The sequence below is a fragment of the Oncorhynchus nerka genome, linkage group LG1, assembly GCF_034236695.1.
Source record: "Oncorhynchus nerka isolate Pitt River linkage group LG1, Oner_Uvic_2.0, whole genome shotgun sequence".
Taxonomy (NCBI): Eukaryota; Metazoa; Chordata; class Actinopteri; order Salmoniformes; family Salmonidae; genus Oncorhynchus; species Oncorhynchus nerka.
Window position 1 is genome coordinate 31,720,753 of NC_088396.1, and position 21,624 is coordinate 31,742,376.

Genomic DNA, 21,624 nt, shown 5'->3' on the forward strand with positions numbered 1-21,624 from the left:
GTTCGTGGAGCGTAGAAATGAATCAGAATGTGATTCTTCTTAATTACCTATATTATAAGAGCGGCCAGTACTTTTATGAAGCACTAGATGGCGACAACAGGCTGCTGTTTCCATATAGTAGCCTCTCAAAGTTACGCTTGTCACACTACCATTGAGGTAGTACTACCCAGGGCTGGTTCTAGCCTTTTGGGGGCCTTAAGCAAGATTTGGGGGAAGAGAAAAGGTTTCAGTTTTAAAGCACGTTTTCTGCAATTCTACTCATTTTTCATATTTTTGCAGTTCTACAAATTTTGGCAAGGGGCGGAGAGAACATTTTGACATTTTCTAAAACATTTCATGCAATTCTACTAGTTTTGCCATGGGGCAGAGAGAAAATGTAGCAGTTTTAAAGCAAATTTCCTGCAATGCTACACATTTGACCATGACTTATGCTATGTTAATGTTATCTGGGTGGGACTAACTAACCAAATCAATGGGGGCCCCCTGGAGGTCAGGGTCCATAGGCACGTCCCCTGCGTGCCCGGTCGGCATTCGTCCATCATAACTACAAGTTTAGATAACTGGATAGACTAATTTACCAATCTAAAAACTGTTAGCCGACATGGCTAATTGAGTGCATGAGAGCACCAGCTGTTCTGGACGACTGTGTGATCACTCTCTCCGCAGCCGATGTGAGTAAGACCTTTAAACAGGTCAACATTCACAAGGCTGCTGAGCCAGATGGATTACCAGGATGTGTACTCCGAGCATGCGCTGACCAACTGGCATGTGTCTTCACTGACATTTTCAACCTCTCCCTGTCTGAGTCTGTAATACCAACATATTTCAAGCAGACCACCATAGTCCCTGTGCCCAAGAACACTAAGGTAACCTGCCTAAATGACAACACCTGTAGCCATGAAGTGCTTTGAAAGGCTGGTGATGACTCACATCAACAGTATTGTCCCAGAATCCCTAAACCCACTCCAATTTGCATACCGCCCCAACAGATCCACAGATGATGCAATCTCAATTGCACTCCACACTGCCCTTTCCCACCTGGACAAAAGGAACACCTATGTGAGAATGCAATTCATTGACTACAGCTCAGTGTTCAACACCATAGTGCCCTCAAAGCTCATCACCAAGCTAAGGACTCTGGGACTAAACACCTCTCTCTGCAGCTGGATCCTGGACATTAAGTTTGTTGATGACACAACAGTGGTAGGCCTGATCACCAACAACGAGACAGCATATAGGGAGGAGGTCAGAGACCTGGCCGTGTGGTGCCAGGACAACAACCTCTCCCTCAACGTGATCAAGACTAAGGAGATGATTGTGGACTACAGGAAAAGGAGGACCGAGCACGCCCCCATTCTCATCGACGGGTTTGTAGTGGAGCAGGTTGAGAGCGTCTAGTTCCTTGGTGTCCACATCATGAACAAACTAACATGGTCCAAGCACACCAAGACAGTCGTGAAGAGGGCACAACAAAACCTATTCCCCCTCAGGAGACTGAAAAGATTTGGCATGGGTCCTCAGATCCTCAAAAGGTTCTACAGCTGCACCATTGAGAGCATCCTGACTGGTTGCATCACTGTCTGGTATGGCAACTTCTCGGCATCCGACCGCAAGGCACTGCAGAAGCTAGTGCGTACTGCCCAGTACATCACTGGGGAAAATCTTCCTGCCATCCAGGACCTCTATACCAGGAGATGTCAGAGGAAGGCCCTAAAAATTCTCAAAGACTCCAGCCACCCTAGTCATAGACTGTTTTCTCTGCTACCGCATGGCAAGCGGTAGCACCAAGTCTAGGTCCAAGAGGCTTCTAAACAGCTTCTACCCTCAAGCCATAAGACGCCTGAACATCTAATCAAATGGATACCCAGACTATTTGCATTGCCCCCCCCCCTCTATTTTATGCTGCTGCTAATCTCTGTTATTATCTATGCATAAGTCACTTTAATAACTCTACCTACATGTATATATTACCTCAATTACTTCAACTAATCGGTTCCCCAGCACATTGACTCTGTACCGGTACCCCCTGTATATAGCCTCGCTATTGTTATTTTACTGCTGCTCTTAATTATTTGTTACTTTTATTTCTTATTTTTTGTAGGTATTTTTCTTAATACTGCATTGTTGGTTAAGGGCTTGTAAATAAGCATTTCACTGTTGTATTCGGCGCATGTGACAAATACAATTTGATTTGATTTGATTTGATTATATTTAATCGGTTACTCCCCGACCCTGCCACTTAACTATCAGTTACTCTGTCCCAGCCACACCCCAGACAAAGACACACCCCCTAAAGTTGGGTCCATGTACAGACAAAAGAATACATGAGAAGATTGGAGCTGCAGCAGAGGAGAAGGCAACATGAGAATATAGCCATCGCACATCATACACATAGCTAGTAAACATTGCCAGAAACATCATCACCATCATCATTACTACTTTTATTATTTTATTCTCACTATTCAATAGAAAAGTTTAAAACTCCAGTTTTGTAATTCAGAACTCTGTTCCCATGATGTCATACCTGTGGATTCTCCTGCTGGGCAGTTTGGTGATTGGAGCCAAGACACAAGGTAAGCACTTTAACATCCACTAATGTACTTTGGTAAGCACTTTTACAACTAGTTTTATGGTGCTTTATGTTTCTTTTTCTACTTGAGAGAGGTCGGTTAAAGGCCCAATGCAGCCGTTTTATCTCAATATCAAATCATTTCTGGGTAACAATTAAGTACCTTTCTGTGATAGTTTTCAATTAAAAATGTAAAAAATTGTTTCTTAGCCATGAGCAATTTCTCAAGCAAGAATTGAGCTAGGACTGTCTGAGAGTGGTCTGAGTGGGGAGGGGGAAACTGAAAACTAGCTATTATAGGCAGAGGTTTGGAACTCTATTTATTAGATGCTTATTAACTAATTTACTGCCTGGTGATGTCACCAGGCAGACCAAAACGCCATCCCACCAAAACAGGTGAACATTTCAGCCAATCAATTAAAAAAGCTCTTAGGGGAGAGTGGGGTAAGTTGAGCCACCCTTGTTTCTAGGAAAACATACACAAAATTGATAATTTGACAAAATATTTAAGACGAGGTCCATATGGAAAAAGTGGCAAGCAATTTTGCTCCAAAGAAAGATTTTCACCAAGTCAAATTAATTTATTGTGTTGTAGGTTTCATGATGTTTGTTTCTAAAACAAAGTAAATCGTTTAAAGATTGTTCTATACATCAGTTGGGGTCTATAAGCTTCAATTTCAGGTCCTTAAACCTAGCATGAAAATGCATCCTTGTAGCTATGTTGTCTAATATAGTCAAAATGTTTGCCTTTGGGGTAAGTTGAGCCAATGGCCATGGGGTAAAATGAGCCAATGGATGAGCCAATGACAAGTTGAGCAAATGAAAGTATTTTCTTCCCAGGCATAATGCAAGGCATTATCTCTGGGATATGAGGTGTCAACAGGGCCTGGCCTATGTTAAAAGTGTTTTAAAAAGTTTAGTGTTTTTTAGGTGTAATCCTGTGTTAAAATATGATTAAAATTATTAAGAGGCATAAAAGCTATCGTGATGGTGTTGAATTGTGTTTGGTTAATAAAGATAAACATGGTTTTAAAAGGGTAGTGGTAATATTGTATTCAGTACAGAAATGTGTAGGTGGATTAACTTACCCTGTCTCTCAGTTTAACTTACCCTGTCCCTCAGCTTAATTTACCCTGTCCCTCGGCTTAATTTACCCTGTCCCTCGGCTTAATTTACCCTGTCCCTCGGCTTAATTTACCCTGTCCCTCAGCTTAATTTACCCTGTCCCTCAGCTTAATTTACCCTGTCCCTCAGCTTAATTTACCCTGTCCCTCAGCTTAATTTACCCTGTCCCTCAGTTTAACTTACCCTGTCCCTCAGTTTAATTTACCCTGTCCCTCAGCTTAATTTACCCTATCCCTCAGTTTAATTTACCCTGTCCCTCAGCTTAATTTACCCTGTCCCTCAGTTGAACTTACCCTGTCCCTCAGCTTAATTTACCCTGTCCCTCAGTTTAACTTACCCTGTCCCTCAGCTTAATTTACCCTGTCCCTCAGCTTAATTTACCCTGTCCCTCAGTTTAACTTACCCTGTCCCTCAGCTTAATTTACCCTATCCCTCAGTTTAATTTACCCTGTCCCTCAGTTTAATTTACCCTGTCCCTCAGTTTAATTTACCCTGTCCCTCAGCTTAATTTACCCTGTCCCTCAGCTTAATGTACCCTATCCCTCAGTTTAACTTACCCTGTCCCTCAGCTTAATTTACCCTATCCCTCAGTTTAATTTACCCTGTCCCTCAGTTTAATTTACCCTGTCTCTCAGTTTAATTTACCCTGTCCCTCAGCTTAATTTACCCTATCCCTCAGTTTAACTTACCCTGTCCCTCAGCTTAATTTACCCTGTCCCTCAGTTTAATTTACCCTGTCCCTCAGCTTAATTTACCCTATCCCTCAGTTTAACTTACCCTGTCCCTCAGCTTAATTTACCCTGTCCCTCAGCTTAATTTACCCTATCCCTCAGTTTAACTTACCCTGTCCCTCAGCTTAATTTACCCTGTCCCTCAGTTTAATTTACCCTATCCCTCAGCTTAATTTACCCTATCCCTCAGTTTAACTTACCCTGTCCCTCAGCTTAATTTACCCTGTCCCTCAGTTTAATTTACCCTGTCCCTCAGTTTAATTTACCCTATCCCTCAGTTTAACTTACCCTGTCCCTCAGCTTAATTTACCCTATCCCTCAGTTTAATTTACCCTGTCCCTCAGCTTAATTATCCCTGTCCCTCAGCTTAATTTACCCTGTCCCTCAGCTTAATTTACCCTGTCCCTCAGTTTAATTTACCCTGTCCCTCAGCTTAATTTACCCTGTCCCTCAGCTTAATTATCCCTGTCCCTCAGCTTAATTTACCCTGTCCCTCAGCTTAATTTACCCTGTCCCGCAGCTCAACAAGTTGTGCCAAGAGACCACTTTTTTTGGACAAGCTATGTTTTAAATACTGTAATGTTTACATGAATTCTGGCAGTGGTGGAAAAAGTACCCAATTATCATACCTGAGTAAAAGTATAGATATCCTTTAGTTGAAAGTTACTCAAGTGAAAGTCACCCAGTAAAATACTACTTGAGTAAAAGTCAAAAAGTATTTGGTTCTATATACACGTAAGTATCAAAAGTAAATTTAATTGCTAAGATATATTTAAGTATCAAAAGAAAAAGTATAAATCATTTCAAATTCCATATATTTCATGTCTTTAAAATATACGGATAGCCAGGGGAACACTCCAACAATCAGATATCATTTACAAACTATGCATTTGTGTTTAGTGAGTCTGCCAGGTCAGAGGCAGTAGGGATGACCATGTGTTATCTTGCGTGAATTGGGCCATTTCCCCGTCCTGCTAAGCATTCACCATGTAATGAGTACTTTTGGGTGTCAGGTCAAATGTATGGAGTAAAAAGTACATTATTTTCTTTGGGAATGTAGTGAAGTTAAAGTAAAAGTTGTCAAAAATATAAATAGTACATTAAAGTACAGATATCCCCAACACACTACTTATGTAGTACTTTAAAGTATTTTTACTTAAGTACTTTAGATCACTGAATTCTAATTATATGTTGATATCTTTGTTAGAAAGAATACTATATTTCCCTTGACGGAGTGACGCTGAATGTAAAAGAGGGCTCAAGTCAGTTAAGAACATATTCTTATTTGGAATGACGGCCTAGGAACAGTAGGTTAACTGCCTTGTTCAGGGGCAGAACGACAGATCTTTACCTTGTCAGCTGGGAGGATTTGATCTAGCAACCTTTCGGTTACTGGCCCAATACTCTAACCACTAGGCTACATGCCTCCTCAAAGTTACCCTACTCTCCCCTACACTAAAAGGGCATTATCAGAACGTTCACAATTTCACAGTATTATTCCAACCTCATAGTGTGGAAATATACACTGAGGGTACAAAACATTAGGAACACCTGCTCATTCCATGACATAGACTGACCAGGTGAATACAGGTGAAAGCCATGATCCCTTATTGATGTCACTTGTAAAATCCACTTCAGTTAGTGTAGATGAAGGGGCAGAGACACGTTAAAGAAGGACTTTTAAGTCTTGAGACAATTGAGACATGGATTGTGTATGTTTGCCAGTCAGAGGGTGAATGGGCAAGACAAAATATTTAAGTGCCTTTGAACGGGGTATGGTAATATGTGCTAGGCGCACCGGTTTGAGTGTGTCAAGAACTGTAACACTGCTGGGCTTTTCATGCTCAACAGTTACCCGTGTGTATCAAGAATGGTCCACCACCCAAAGGACATCCAGCCAACTTGACACAAGTGTGGGAAGCATTGGAGTCAACATGGGCTGGCATCCCTGTCGAACCCTTCCGACACCTTATAGAGTCCATGCCCTGAAAAATTGAGGCTGTTCTGACTGTTCTTAGGAAGGTGTTCCTAAGGTTTTGTACACTCAGTGTATATAAAACACAGGAAAATCACGTTTTGGAATTCACTTTGTCTTTAAGTACAAACCTTTCACACCTGCTACTTCTAGTACATCCTGTCTGTCTATCTGTACCTGAGGCTGAAATGTAGAATTTAAAAAAAATGTTTACAAACACACTCAGATTTATCATTATATTATGTCAAATGTAATTTACCAAGAAATGATGCTGGTGTGTAGTTGTGTTCTACTGTATATATATATATATATAGTCCTATAGGTTGTGGCCTACTGCATGTGTCTATTCTATAGCGTGTGGACACTGGTAGAAATGTGTTTCATAAAACATTTTGTGACAACTGCTGATGTAAAAAGGGCTTTATAAGATACATTTGATTGAGTCTCTTAAGGGTGTGTCCTACTGGACATGTTATGTGGGGTGTGGACCATATGAATTTGTACTGTCTAGCTGTGTTCATGCTCTTTCTTTCTTTCTTTCTTTCTTTCTTTCTTTCTTTCTTTCTTTCTTTCTTTCTTTCTTTCTTTCTTTCTTTCTTTCTTTCTTTCTTTCTTTCTTTCTTTCTTTCTTTCTTTCTTTCTACTCCTATACTGTCTGTGTCTGTCTCCTCTCTTTCCCTCGCTTTCTCTCACTCCCCCCCCCCTCGCTCTCTTTTTTTTCTCTCTCTCTCTCACCAGTAGGCCGTTGTGTTTTCCTCTGAACAGCCTCAAGTCCACAACTAGCAGGGACACAGGCATCTGGCTTGAAGAATGATTAACTAATACCAGTATTGGTCACAATCTGTTGATTTACAAGTTATTAGTCTCACCTGGCTTTAGTCATGTTGGTGAATGTTGTGACATAATAGTTGAAGTGTTGTTTTCCACAGAGAGAGGCCTCATTCTCTGAGGGTTGTCAGGGAGAGTTGAGATATGCAAAAATAAAAAACATTTCCAATTCACACATGCTATTAACACACACATGTACATGTGTGAAATAGTACAAATATAAGCACCCATTACATGATTATGAATATTATTCTTGGCTGCCACACCCACCCCTTGGTAGACTTGGCTGGGATCTGAAGCCAGTTCATTAAAGGTTCAGTGCAGCCATTTTATCTCAATATCAAATCATTTCTGGGTAACAATTAAGTACCTTACTGTGATTGTTTTCAATTCAAATGGAAAAAAATAGCAATTTCTCAATTAATAATTTTGCTTGGACTGACTGGGAGTGGTCTGAGTGGGGAGAGGAAAACTGTTATTGGCAGAGAGGTTTGGAACTATCTTTCTTATCGGTCTATTAACAAATGTACTCCATGGTGATGTCACCATCGAAGTCCAAACTCCATCCCACCAAAACAGGCAAAAATTTCAAGCGGTCAAACAGCACTTACACTAAAAGGGCATTATCATAATTTTCACAATTTCACAGGCAAATTTAAATTCAATGATGAGACCGCCCATTTCCAAATGACAGAGGCAAATGCAGCACATTGCAATGCTCGCAGTTCTACCTCCAGTTCTACCTCCAGCTATTCAACCATAATCTTACAAATTCTAGGTTGCAGACTGAGCAGTTTAATTGAAGCTCCGTTTATGAACATTGATAACATAATTCATATAACACTAATACATACTGCTCCTTAAGACTACTGTTCCTTAAGACTACTGTACCTAATACATACTGCACATACATGTGGGTGGGGGATCCACATACAATTATACAGCGTGTTGCTGTTCTCCTCTGATATTAGAGTTTTTCTTAGCTGAATGACTTGTGTGTGTGTGCATGCGAGTGTGCATGTGTTTAATACAGATAGCCTCACTCCTATATTCCGTGTGTGTGTGTGTGTGTTAAATAGACAGCCTCCCTCCTATATTCCATGTGTGTGTTAAATAGACAGCCTCCCTCCTATAGTCCATGTGTGTGTGTGTTAAATAGACAGCCTCCCTCCTATATTCCATGTGTGTGTGTTAAATAGACAGCCTCCCTCCTATATTCCATGTGTGTGTGTGTTAAATAGACAGCCTCCCTCCTATATTCCATGTGTGTGTGTGTTAAATAGACAGCCTCCCTCCTATATTCCATGTGTGTGTGTGTGTGTGTTAAATAGACAGCCTCCCTCCTATATTCCATGTGTGTGTTAAATAGACAGCCTCCCTCCTAGTATATTGTTTTACCCTAATTCTGACTAAAACTTCACACATCATTAATAAAACCATACAATTATATGGTTTCAGGGTGGAATATTCTAATCATTAATTTAAACATATAAATTCCATTATCAATCCACCCTTAATGACTAAATAATACACACTGAGACATCAAACACTAGATGGAAACATAAATGGTATACAAGAATAATCCAAACCAATACATGTATGTACATTCAATATTCATCCGTGACTGTTATAGGCCTATATCCAATTATAACTCTTCCTGTTAGGATTTTTATTACAATCTTCATACAAAACAGTCTAAACATTAAAAATAGTCTCATCCAACATTGGCTCCTCGTAGTTAAAAGAAACAGAGCCTTCTCCTAGGCCTGAAGGCTTGTATTCGTCATCCCACTGGCCGGAGCTCGGAATCGGTCCGTATCTCACCATCTGTTGTGTCACTGACCTCTCCAGAGTCCTGGTGATCAAACCTCTCACACATGGGACCAAACAACATCCACACAGAACCAAAACACTCATACAGGTGAAAGTTGCCCACAACACAGTGATTATGACATTTTTCCATTTCCCAAACATACTGTCAAACCACTTTGTTAGACAATTATCCAGCCCAGAGTTCTCTGCAAATTCGTGAGCTAATGTGGTTAAACTAGCCAGGGCCTTGGTCACTGATCCGTCCGGAGCTGTGTTATCGGGGATGAAAGTACAACACTCTGATCCGAATATCAGACACACCCCACCCTTATCAGCCAGTAACATATCCAATGCTATTCTATTCTGCCATACCATCAAACTAGTAGCAGCTTTTTGATCTTCTAACCCTTTTATCGCATCTCTAGTATAGTTGGTGAAACGCTGTTGGTTATAGTAGATATAATTTATCCAATCTACATTTTATTGAGGGTTGACCACCAGAAGATGCTTGATTCCAATCCAGCCCATATCTGATTCCAATCCAGCCCATATCTGATTCCTAGCTTTGAACTCTTGTAACCCCAATGCTATTGATGTAAACTCCATTGTCAAAGGACCCTGACGGAGCACTCCTTCTTTCTCTTCTACCTGGCACTAGGTCTTTGTGTTGGATAAGGTTGAAGGGCATGCCTAACTGCACTAGTGCACAAATACCGGTCCAATTTGTAGGCAGGTTAGGCCACAGCTTCATACCTCCACACCCCCACCAAACATCCGCTCTAGGCCTTTTTATCTTACTAAAGTCCTCGGAACTCAACCATCCAGTCAGGTCCCTCATTGTCTTGTCGGTTGTAACATTCTCTTTCCTATTGCATGTTCTTACTTCCCCTATGTCCCACCCGTGTGTGATGTATCGAGCCATACAATAATAATGTCCTCCTGTAACTGTGAAAGGGGGAAGTCTGGATGTAATGGGCACATGAGGATACAGATAATGCAGATCAATGCAACTGTCATTGGCTGGCTTCCCTGCCTTCATGAACAGCTTTACCATACAGGCCGTTCCCCTGGGTGAATCAATACCATCAAGTGGAAACGGGGTGGTTGTCAACTGAGGTTTGGCTGTGGCACAGGCTTAACATTCTTCTTTAGCTACTGATCTGGCTGTATACTGAATCCATTCCAACCATAGGTTGGAATCCCCATAACTAGTTTCCACCTCAATCACTTCCTTCAGATCTTTCATCTGAATTATCCGCACCGGTCCCTGGCTCTGGACGACTCCACGGGTAATGTCCGTTTCGTCAGGGGTACTGCTGGTATTCTGGATGGCTTTAGAACTATCGCCAGCTCTATCCTCTGTTACCCGGAATGGTACCATAGTGTCAACCGAAACCTGGTCAAAACCAACATCACATAACCCTAGATTCTTTCTTTAAATGTTTAATGGTAATTCGTACCTTTATGCAATACTTCCCTTGCTCCAGGTTACAGTCAAAAACCCTCACCTTCACTATACTCCATCTTCTTCCATACTGGGTATGTGGATTTATATAACCCTCTCTCTCGGTGTGAGCTATGACCTGTTTCCATGAACTACACGGGGACCTGCACAGATATCTTCCATAAAGGCTCATAGTTCTAGACTGCCAAGGGGTTAGAGACCCCATTTGGTCTACATAGAACTCGACTGTCTCGCTATTTATTAGAATGAATTAGTCTTTCAATTTAACCTAAACAAGCTATTAAAATGTTCAGTTTATATCTTAAACAAACACTAACATCCGTATCTTTCCAGGCAAAATATATCAATAGTTGTTTTACAATCCGAAACCCAAATTTTTGTCTATCGTATCTAGGCTGAGATACAAACCCGAGTCTCTCGTGTGGTAGGCAAGAATTCTACCGCTGGACCACCAACACAATTGAAATGACAGAGACGCAAATGACCCTATTATCATAAATATCTGTAGTAAAATCAGGCACGTACTACCGAGACAATTCCCAGAAAATAGCCCTAATTTAAAGGTCCAAGCATTTCTCCAGCGAGGATTCTCATTAATCTCGCTCCCGTTGTCTCTGCCTCTCTCTTTCTCTCCCGATTGTCGCACCTGTCCTTCCCCTTATGTTTGCAATTTCGGTGGTTGTGTCCTACTCTGTCACAATGTTTACAGGGAGCCTTACACTCCTGGGTGAAATGTCCTGTCTCATCGCAATTGAAACATTTTCTATTACCCTTAACCTTTCCTCTACAACATTCCGCTGAAAAGGCAGCGTGCGAAATTCAAAAATATTTTTTAGAAATATGTAACTTTCACACAGCAAATGAAAGATAAACATCTTGTTAATCTACCCATGGTGTCCGATTTCAAAAATGCTTTACAGCTAAAGCACAACATATGATTATGTTAAGTCAGAGTCAAGTCACAAAAACACACACAGCCATTTTCCAGCCAAAGATAGGAGTCACAAAAAGCAGAAATATAGATACAATTAATCACTAACCTTTGATGATCTTCATCAGATGACACTCATAGGACATCATGTTACACAATACATGTATGTTTTGTTCGATAATGTGCATATTTATATCCAAAAATCTCAGTTTACATTGGCGCGTTATGTGCAGTAATGTTTTGATTCCAAAACATCTGGGGATTTTAGCAGAAATACTCATAATAAACATGGATAAAAGATACTAGTGTTATTCACAGAATTACAGATAGACTTCTCCTTAATGCAACTGCTGTGTTAGATTTAAAAAACTTTACGGAAAAAGCATATTCTGAGCTCCGAACCCAAAACAGCCAGAGTAATAGCCGCCATTTTGGAATCAACAAAGTTAGAAACAACACCATAAATATTCACTTACCTTTGATGATCTTCATCAGAAGGCACTCCCAGGAATCCCAGTTTGACAATAAATGACTGATTTGTTCTATAAAGTTCAGTAATCCATCTTCATGAGGTGCGAGAATTTCATCCAGACGCGTCATGAGACCAAGGCTCTCTGCCAGACCACTGACTCAAACAGGTCTCATGAGCCCCTCCTTTATAGTAAAATCCTCATTCAACTTTCAAAAGGCAGTTGACATCTAGTGGAAGCCCTAGGAAGTGCAACCTTATCCAGATCTCAATGTGTACTCGGTAGGCAAAGCTTTGAAAAACTACAAACCTCAGATGTCCCACTTCCTGGTTGGATTTTTCTCAGGTTTTCGCCTGCCATATGAGTTCTGTTATACTCACAGACATCATTCAAACAGTTTTAGAAACTTCAGAGTGTTTTCTATCCAATACTAATAATAATATGCATATATTAGCATCTGAGACAGAGTAGGAGGCAGTTCACTCTGGGCACGCTATTCATCCAAAAGTGAAAATGCTGCTCCCTATCCCAAAAAGGTTAAGATACTATAAAGATATATTGTACAGATATATTGTTTTACCCTAATTCTGACTAAAACTACACACATCATTAATTATACTTTTACTGACTAAAACTACACACATCATTAATAATAATTTTATGATTCATTATTTATTTAATTTATGATTTATGACATACAATTATATGGTTTCAGGGTGGAATATTCTAATCATTCATTTAAACATATACATTCCATTATCAATTAGGTACAGTAGTCTTAATGAACAGTAGTCTTAAGGAACAGTAATCTTAAGTCTCTGTCTTTCTTTTCCTGACATACAGTACATACAGTACACACACATTATGACATGCCTGCCTTGGTCATTGTTGATGGATTGTGTTTCAGGACTATTGATTCTGTTCTTTAGAACAGGGATGGGCAACTCCAGTCTCTGAGGGCCATAGAGTGTGTAGACTTTTGTTCCAACTCAGCTCGAACACCTAATTCAACTGGTCAGCTATTCAGTGTGGCCCGTTAAATCAGAAGGTGGATCAGGAGTAGGGCTGAAACAAAAGCCTGCACACACTGTGCCCCACTAGGGCCAGCTGGCCATGCCTGTTTAAGAAAAAGAAGAGTGTTGGAGTGAGAAGGTAGTCTGCTGTTTCGCCTCTACACTCTTTGGCACAATGCTGCACCTTACTTACAATAGGGGAATATCACTGCCCTCTATGACTGCAATGCGCGCGCACACACACACACACACACACACACACATACACACACACACACACACACTAGAGTAGTCCTGCCATCTGAAAGTCGACGTCTGTCTGAATATTTATTGATGATGTTATAAAATGTGATGTGGGACACCATACCTGTTGCCTGCTAAAGGAAAAGTATGTTCCTCTCTCCAGAAGACCCTGCTGCTGAGCCAGAAACAAAGGAAGCAGAGGCAGAAGCAGCAGAGCCCGAAGCAGAAGCAGATGAAGTAGCCGCAGAGGAGGCCCCAGCAGCTGAGGAGGCTCCGACAGGAGAAGTGGAGGAGGCTGCAGAAGAGGAGGAGGCTGCAGAAGAGGAGGAGGCTGCAGAGGACGAGGCTGCAAGTTCTGAGGTTGCTCCGACTACAGAGGCTGCAGCTGCAGAAGAGGAGGCTCCGACTACAGACCAAGAGGCTGCAGCTGCAGAAGAGGAAGCTCCGGCTACAAAGGATGAGGCTGCAACTGCAGAAGGAGAGGCTTCGACAGAGGACACAGAAGTAGTAGAAGAACCAGCAGTGGAAGTAGAGGTGGCCCCTGAAGCTGAGCCAGAACCAGGTGAGCCACACGCACACACGCATGCACACACACACACACACACACACACACACACAGTTGTTAATGGTTATTGTTGTGTTTCAAAGCGGAGGCGGCAGAACCAGAAGCAGAGGAACCTGCTGTAGAAGAGGAAGCTGCAGGTCAGACACCCCTTATAACTACAGTACATTCATGGCCTTTGCATGTCTGTTAAGTGTATGTGACCCGTTTCCATTCATTTAGCTGTATGGTAGTGTTGTGTATGAACGAGTTCTTGGATACATTTGTCCTTACTTTTGGGAATCTAAAGTGGAGGGGCTGAAGGTTCAGGTGAAGTCGGTGGGGAGAGTCAATTTAGTTTGCCTTCTGAGGACTCTGACTGACAGAGTCAACAGCCTGCCACAGCAACAGATCCTGACATTCTAGCCAATGACCTTTTAGAGTTCCCACAGGACAATGTAGAAGTTCAATTAAAGACTAAATGTATGTTGGAATGCAAGGCCAAAGTGTCCTGAAAGAAGTCTTAAACTGTTGAACTCAAACTGTATATCCAAATATATTGATACTGTGATTCTGCCAGTGTGTAGGCCTCAATGCACTCTCCTCTAACAGTGTAAATGAAAATGAATTGATGTTAGTTTTCTCCTTCAAAATACACATGCTGGCATACACACTCACCCCCATCCCTCTCTGTGTAGTTCTTACTTTATTATGAAATGTGTGTTTAATGCCTAGATTCACTCCAGAGCATGGAAGATCGACTTCATGGCTCACTTCACATTTAAAGATAATTTACGATTGAACTGGCGTAATGAGCTCAGCTGCCCCCACATTCCCATGTTCACAGAGACTGCATACACGGAAGACGCTGCAATGCAGTCGAACATGGGAACATAGCCTTTAAAGGGCGGCTGAACTCACTGTTTTTGCCTGGGCTTGCTCCTAGGTTTTCTGCTGCTCATTTAAAAAAATGTGATTTGCGTAATGGGGTGTGGTTCGATGTGGGTGTGCAATGATCGCTATATCGTACCCTGGAAGTTATTGTTGTTTGTCCCTCTTGAATCTTCGCAGCAACAACATAGCCACAACCACTTCACCCTCAAAATAGTTTATTAATTGAAGATACACTATATATACAACGGTATGTGGACACCCCTTAAAATGAGTAGATTCGGCTATTTCAGTCACACCCATTGCTGACAGGTGTATCTGGAGTGGTGTAAAGCTTGTCGCTATTGAACTCTGGAGTAGTGGAAATGCATTCTCTGGAGTGATGAATCACGCTTCACCATCTGGCAGTCCGACGGATGAATCTGGGTTTGGCGGATGCCAGGAGCACGCTACCTGTCTGAATGCATAGTGACAACTGTAAAGTTTGATGGAGGAGGAATAATGGTCCATACAGAAGTGGTTTGTTGAGATCAGTGTGAAAGAACTTGACTGGCCTGCACAGAGCCCTGATCTCAATCCCATCGATCACCTTGGGGATGAATTGGAACACCAACTGCGAGACAGGCCTAATCGCCCAACATCAGTGTCCAACCTCACTAACACTCTTGTGGCTGAATGGAAGCAAGTCCCCTGCAGCAATATCTAGTGGAAAGCTTTCCCAGAAGAGTGGAGACTGTTATAGCAGCAAAGGGGGACCAACTCTATATTAATGCCCATGATTTTGGAATGAGATGTTCGATGAGCACGGGTCCACAAATCTGTAATACATTTTGATGGTTCTGTCGGGGAGGTCTTAGTCGTGAAATTTTACATTGTGCTAAGGTGTTTTGTGCAGTATTTCTGAAGTAATTTTTTTTTGCATGAAAACGAGTCAGCTGCTGCGGTGCTAAGCTAACTCACCATTGCTTAGAAACATGCTGTTAGTACGGACTGATTTCTGAGAATAGGTCTACAACTTCATCAGCAAGCTGTTAAACTATCCTTAATAAAGGACAAGCTACACACTGTTTATCAGTGCCCAAAATCAACAGCTAGCTAAGTTCCATTTCTGTCAATGAAGCTATCTAGTAGCTAGCAGGCACATTCAGCAAGCAGGCTACGTTAGCTAAATCAGCTTATGTGCTTCGGTGCTGTTTTGTTTTTACAACTTTCTCACTATCTATTACCATCTAGTTGGCAGGGTTTCATAGGGAATCATGCTACAGAACAGGATGTGATTGGACACAAGACGCTCGCAAATAGGTTTTGAATTTTGGAATAATGACAATTGGCATTTGGGATGCAAGTGTGCACTGTCTAAATTCTCATTTTGCCCAAAACAGTGTGCAGATTCGAGTGATCACTGTCATATCAGCAAGTGGCCACTCGATAAAGGGCTTAGGGACCAAGTGTCCTTTCAACATAACAATGGCAACGTGTTTTCTTATGTAAACAAGTCTGAGGCGCTGCATAATGGACAGGTCTGTCTCGATGTCTGTAGGTTCTGCTATTATTAGAAAGAGTGCAATCAGCGCAGCTGTTTCTCTCTGCATGATAATTCTCCCTAGGCGTTACCATCCCCGTGTTAGTGGGCATCATTGAAATCAAAACCCAACCCTCAAATATCCAATGTATCTCGGAACGTAACAGATTCCCTAAATCTCGTAAATCTCGGTTTTGGAAGATACTGACTTTATGACCAGAATTATGCTTTTTTACACTTTGTGTAAATATAGGATGTTTCCAACCAGTTAAGATGTTTTTCGAGTTCAGCTGCCCTTTAGAAGGTGCATAGCCGAAAGAGGCGATCAGATTCAATCCCGGCCTAAATCACAGTTTAGATCTGTTGTCTGTGAGTGATAAGAGTGATTGGTTAAAATAGTATTATTGTAATAAGTATCACATTTGCCAATGATGTCCTCTCAGTATAGTCATGGTATCTGATAAAGGTCTGTTTGTTTCTCAGAGTCGGAAGCGGCGCCTGCACCAGAAGACGGAGGTAAAACACATCAACACATTCACACCCCTCCTACCTCTAAACCCCTGATCTATGACTTCCGGCGCCGACAGAGATGGCCGCCTCGCTTCGCGTTCCTAGGAAACTATGCAGTTTTTTGTTTTTTTTACGTGTTATTTCTTACATTGGTACCCCAGGTCATCTTAGTTTTCATTACATACAGTCGAGAAGAACTACTGAACATAAGAGCAGTGTCAACTCACCATCAGTACGACCAAGAATATGACTTTCGCGAAGCGGACCCTGTGTTCTGCCTTTCACCCAGGACAACGGAATGGATCCCAGCCGGCGACCCCAAAAAACGACTTCGAAAAAGGGGAAAACGAAGCGGTCTTCTGGTCAGACTCCGGAGACGGGCACATCGTGCACCACTCCCTAGCATTCTCCTCGCCAATGTCCAGTCTCTTGACAACAAGGTTGATGAAATCCGAGCAAGCGTAGCATTCCAGAGGGACTTCAGAGACTGTAACGTTCTTTGCTTCACGGAAACATGGCTCACTGGAGAGACGCTATCGGAGACGGTGCAGCCAGCTGGTTTCTCCACGCATCGCGCCGACAGAAACAAACATCTTTCTGGTAAGAAGAGGGGCGGGGGCATATGCTTTATGGTTAACGTGACATGGTGTGGCCAAAACAACATACAGGAACTCAAGTCCTTCTGTTCACCTGATTTAGAATTCCTCACAATCAAATGTAGACCGCATTATCTACCAAGGGAATTCTCTTCGATTATAATCACAGCCGTATATATTCCCCCCCAAGCAGACACATCGATGGCTCTGAACTAACTTTATTTGACTCTTTGCAAACTGGAATCCATATATCCGGAGGCTGCATTCATTGTAGCTGGGGATTTTAACAAGGCTAATCTGAAAACAAGACTCCCTAAATTTTATCAGCATATCGATTGCGCAACTAGGGCTGGAAAAACTTGGATCATTGCTATTCCAACTTCCGCGACGCATATAAGGCCCTGCCCCGCCCTCCTTTCGGAAAAGCTGACCACGACTCCATTTGGTTGATCCCTGCCTACAGACAGAAACTAAAACAAGAAGCTCCCGCGCTGAGGTCTGTTCAACGCTGGTCCGACCAATCTACCTCCACACTCCAAGACTGCTTCCATCACGTGGACTGGGATATGTTCCGTATTGCGTCAGACGACAACATTGACGAATACGCTGATTCGGTGTGCGAGTTCATTAGAACGTGCGTTGAAGATGTCGTTCCCATAGCAACGATTAAAACATTCCCAAACCAGAAACCGTGGATTGATGGCAGCATTCGTGTGAAACTGAAAGCGCGAACCACTGCTTTTAATCAGGGCAAGGTGACTGGAAACATGACCGAATACAAACAGTGTAACTATTCCCTCCGCAAGGCAATCAAACAAGCTAAGCGTCAGTATAGAGACAAAGTAGAATCTCAATTCAACGGCTCAGACACAAGAGGTATGTGGCAGGGTCTACAGTCAATCACGGATTACAAAAAGAAAACCAGCACCGTCACGGACCAGGATGTCTTGCTCCCTGGCAGACTAAATAACTTTTTTGCCCGCTTTGAGGACAATACAGTGCCACTGACACTGCCCGCAACTAAAACATGCGGACTCTCCTTCACTGCAGCCGACGTGAGGAAAACATTTAAACGTGTCAACCCTCGCAAGGCTGCAGGCCCAGAGCAGGCCCAGAGCATTCTGTCGGGCTGTATCACCGCCTGGTATGGCAACTGCTCCGCCCACAACCGTAAGGCTCTCCAGAGGGTAGTGAGGTCTGCACAACGCATCACCGGGGGCAAACTACCTGCCCTCCAGGACACCTACACCACCCGATGTCACAGGAAGGCCATAAAGATCATCAAGGACAGCAACCACCCGAGCCACTGCCTGTTCACCCCGCTATCATCCAGAAGGCGAGGTCAGTACAGGTGCATCAAAGCTGGGACCGAGAGACTGAAAAACAGCTTCTATCTCAAGGCCATCAGACTGTTAAACAGCCACCACTAACATTGAGTTGCTGCTGCCAACACACTGACTCAACTCCAGCCACTTTAATAATGGGAATTGATGGGAAATGATGTAAAATATATCACTAGCCACTTTAAACAATGCTACCTAATATAATGTTTACATACCCTACATTATTCATCTCATATGTATATGTATATACTGTACTCTATATCATCTACTGCATCCTTATGTAATACATGTATCACTAGCCACTTTAACTATGCCACTTTGTTTACATACTCATCTCATATGTATATACTGCACTCAATACCATCTACTGTATCTTGCCTATGCCGCTCTGTACCATCACTCATTCATATATCCTTATGTACATATTCTTTATCCCCTTACACTTGTGTCTATAAGGTAGTAGTTTTGGAATTGTTAGCTAGATTACTTGTTGGTTATTACTGCATTGTCGGAACTAGAAGCACAAGCATTTTGCTACACTCGCACTAACATCTGCTAACCATGTGTATGTGACAAACAAAATTTGATTTGATTTGATATTAACCATCACCTCTCACCTGCACACATTTACAGTTAGACATTGACATCTGAGTGGTGTTCATTAGGCCCAAAACACAAAACACTTGAAATGGAAAAATGTAAATATATAGCTCAGGTAGTACCTGCTCTGTTCTCAACGCGTTTTCCCCGGTATGCTGAACAAACAACTCTGCCTCTCAGACAGTCATCAATCAACCTGCATGTGCTGCTTATATTTATCTGTGTTTGTGTCTGTTTCTGTGTGTCTGTTTCCATTGAAGGTGAACTAGATCTGTCTGAAGCTGTTGAACCAGGTAAGGATGGTTTACTTACTGTGGTACGGTCAATACCAAAAATAGCAGTATTCCCCTCTGCATTTATAAGACTGCAGATTTCTGATGAGACAGTAAAGATGGTTTACTATAGAACTAGTAGAACAAAACAGTTACTGTGTTTCAGAAGCTCTGTTATCAGACTTTCGTGAGGTGGCATTTATTAATGTTAGGTAATCCAGCTCACCTTCCACTGCTGCAGTTACAGCTAGGCCTACAACATTGGAGTCACAGATACCACTAGTCTGTGCAGTCTGTAGTGCTACTGTAGTCCTCTGTGTTTAGCTTGGCCATTATTGCAGCAGTCCTATCTGTACTGACATCCATTCCAGGGCAGTGCTCTATGTTCTCATCCTCAAGGGACATTCCACCTGTTCTCTTCAGTTCTGGATGTTGTTCTTTACAATAATGACTGCCACAGCCGGGTTCTGTCAACAATCAGAATAGATACACCCGCGAGGTGTGACCATGCTCCAGAGTAGGGTACTCCCCTTACTCCAATGTAATTAGCCTAGCTTTAGCGTCATCCTAAGCAAACTACTGACACAAGTTTTCAGCAGCCTCACATATTGTTATTAACATAATTGACTGTTACAACAAATGATTTGCATGATAATTATTCTGCCTTTCTAATTTGTTAACCGGCCTTGCTAACACTGACAGTAAAGCTAGTAAAGCTGTCGTATTATACTTTCGTCACTGTTTGTTAGATTTTTTGCCGGTTAGCTGACGTTAGCTGGCTGGCTAGCGAGAGAAGTTCATCTCAATCTAATTTGCTAGTCTTAGACACGTCACGTAACTACTTCCAGCCTTTGCCTGCCCTTGGAACGGTCTAGGTATATAGGAAAATGTATTCTTTTTGGCTTGCCTATATGTCCTTTCAACTTGCAGGAAACCAGCTGAAGAGACAACCCTACTATTGCTCAAACAAAACGGTACCCAACAGCTTTTCGCATCTTAAAAGCAGGGTTAGTTAGATAATTGAAGAAAGTCAATGTCAATAGGCTCTTTGGCTGATAATCATGACGTACATTCCATGTGACAGTCTGTTCATGCTAACATTTTTACGTTTAGAATGAAAGTGTTTTTTTAGGTATAATGTAGTTTGTTGATTAAGACAACAAAGTATTTAAAAAATGACCAACCAGACTTGATACATATGAATTAATTAAGCAGGGTTTATTAAAAATAGACATTTACAAACAAATAGAAGAACATGTTTCAGTATAATACAATACGCTATAAAAAAAGATACATTTATCAATAATAGCTGTAGATGAGGCTTTCGACCGTCTTGAATGGCCTTTTCTATTAAAAACGTTGTAAGCTTTCAACTTACCAGCTGAAATAATGAATTTAATACAAATATAATATACAGTGGGGCAAAAAAGTATTTAGTCAGCCACCAATTGTGCAAGTTCTCCCACTTAAAAAGCAGATTTTTTTTTCTTCAGAAAATCACATTGTAGGATTTTTAATGAATCTATTTGCAAATTATGGTGGAAAATAAGTATTTGGTCACCTACAAACAAGCAAGATTTTTGGCTCTCACAGACCTGTAACTTCTTCTTTAAGAGGCTCCTCTGTCCTTCACTCGTTACCTGTATTAATGGCACCTGTTTGAACTTATCAGTATAAAAGTCCTGTCCACAACCTCAAACAGTCACACTCCAAACTCCACTATGGCCAAGACCAAAGAGCTGTCAAAGGACACCAGAAACAAAATTGTAGACCTGCACCAGGCTGGGAAGACTAAATCTGCACTAGGTAAGCAGCTTGGTTTGAAGAAATCAACTGTGGGAGCAATTATTAGGAAATGGAAGACATACAAGACCACTGATAATCTCCCTCGATCTGGGGCTCCACGCAAGATCTCACCCCGTGGGGTCAAAATTATCACAAGAACGGTGAGCAAAATTCCCAGAACCACACGGGGGGATCTAGTGAATGACCTGCAGAGAGCTGGGACCAAAGTAACAAAGCCTACCATCAGCAACACACTACGCTGCCAGGGACTCAAATCCTGCAGTGCCAGCCGTGTCCCCCTGCTTAAGCCAGTACATGTGCAGGCCCGTCTGAAGTTTGCTAGAGAGCATTTGGATGATCCAGAAGAATATTGGGAGAATGTCATATGGTCAGATGAAACCA

General features: G+C 41.9%; 1 protein-coding gene across 1 annotated transcript in view; it reads left to right on the plus strand.

Moving 5' to 3' along the window:
• The first annotated feature begins 2,333 nt into the window (after window positions 1-2,333).
• LOC115131181 (serine-aspartate repeat-containing protein I-like) overlaps window positions 2,334-21,624 on the plus strand; it is a 32,370-nt gene continuing 13,079 nt past the window's right edge. Inside the window, exons 1-5 of the mRNA XM_029662779.2 lie at window positions 2,334-2,573; window positions 13,326-13,724; window positions 13,811-13,864; window positions 16,600-16,632; window positions 19,426-19,458. Of these exons, the coding sequence (XP_029518639.1) occupies window positions 2,513-2,573; window positions 13,326-13,724; window positions 13,811-13,864; window positions 16,600-16,632; window positions 19,426-19,458 (580 nt within the window). The 5' untranslated portion in view covers window positions 2,334-2,512. The remainder of the gene's footprint in view (window positions 2,574-13,325; window positions 13,725-13,810; window positions 13,865-16,599; window positions 16,633-19,425; window positions 19,459-21,624) is intronic.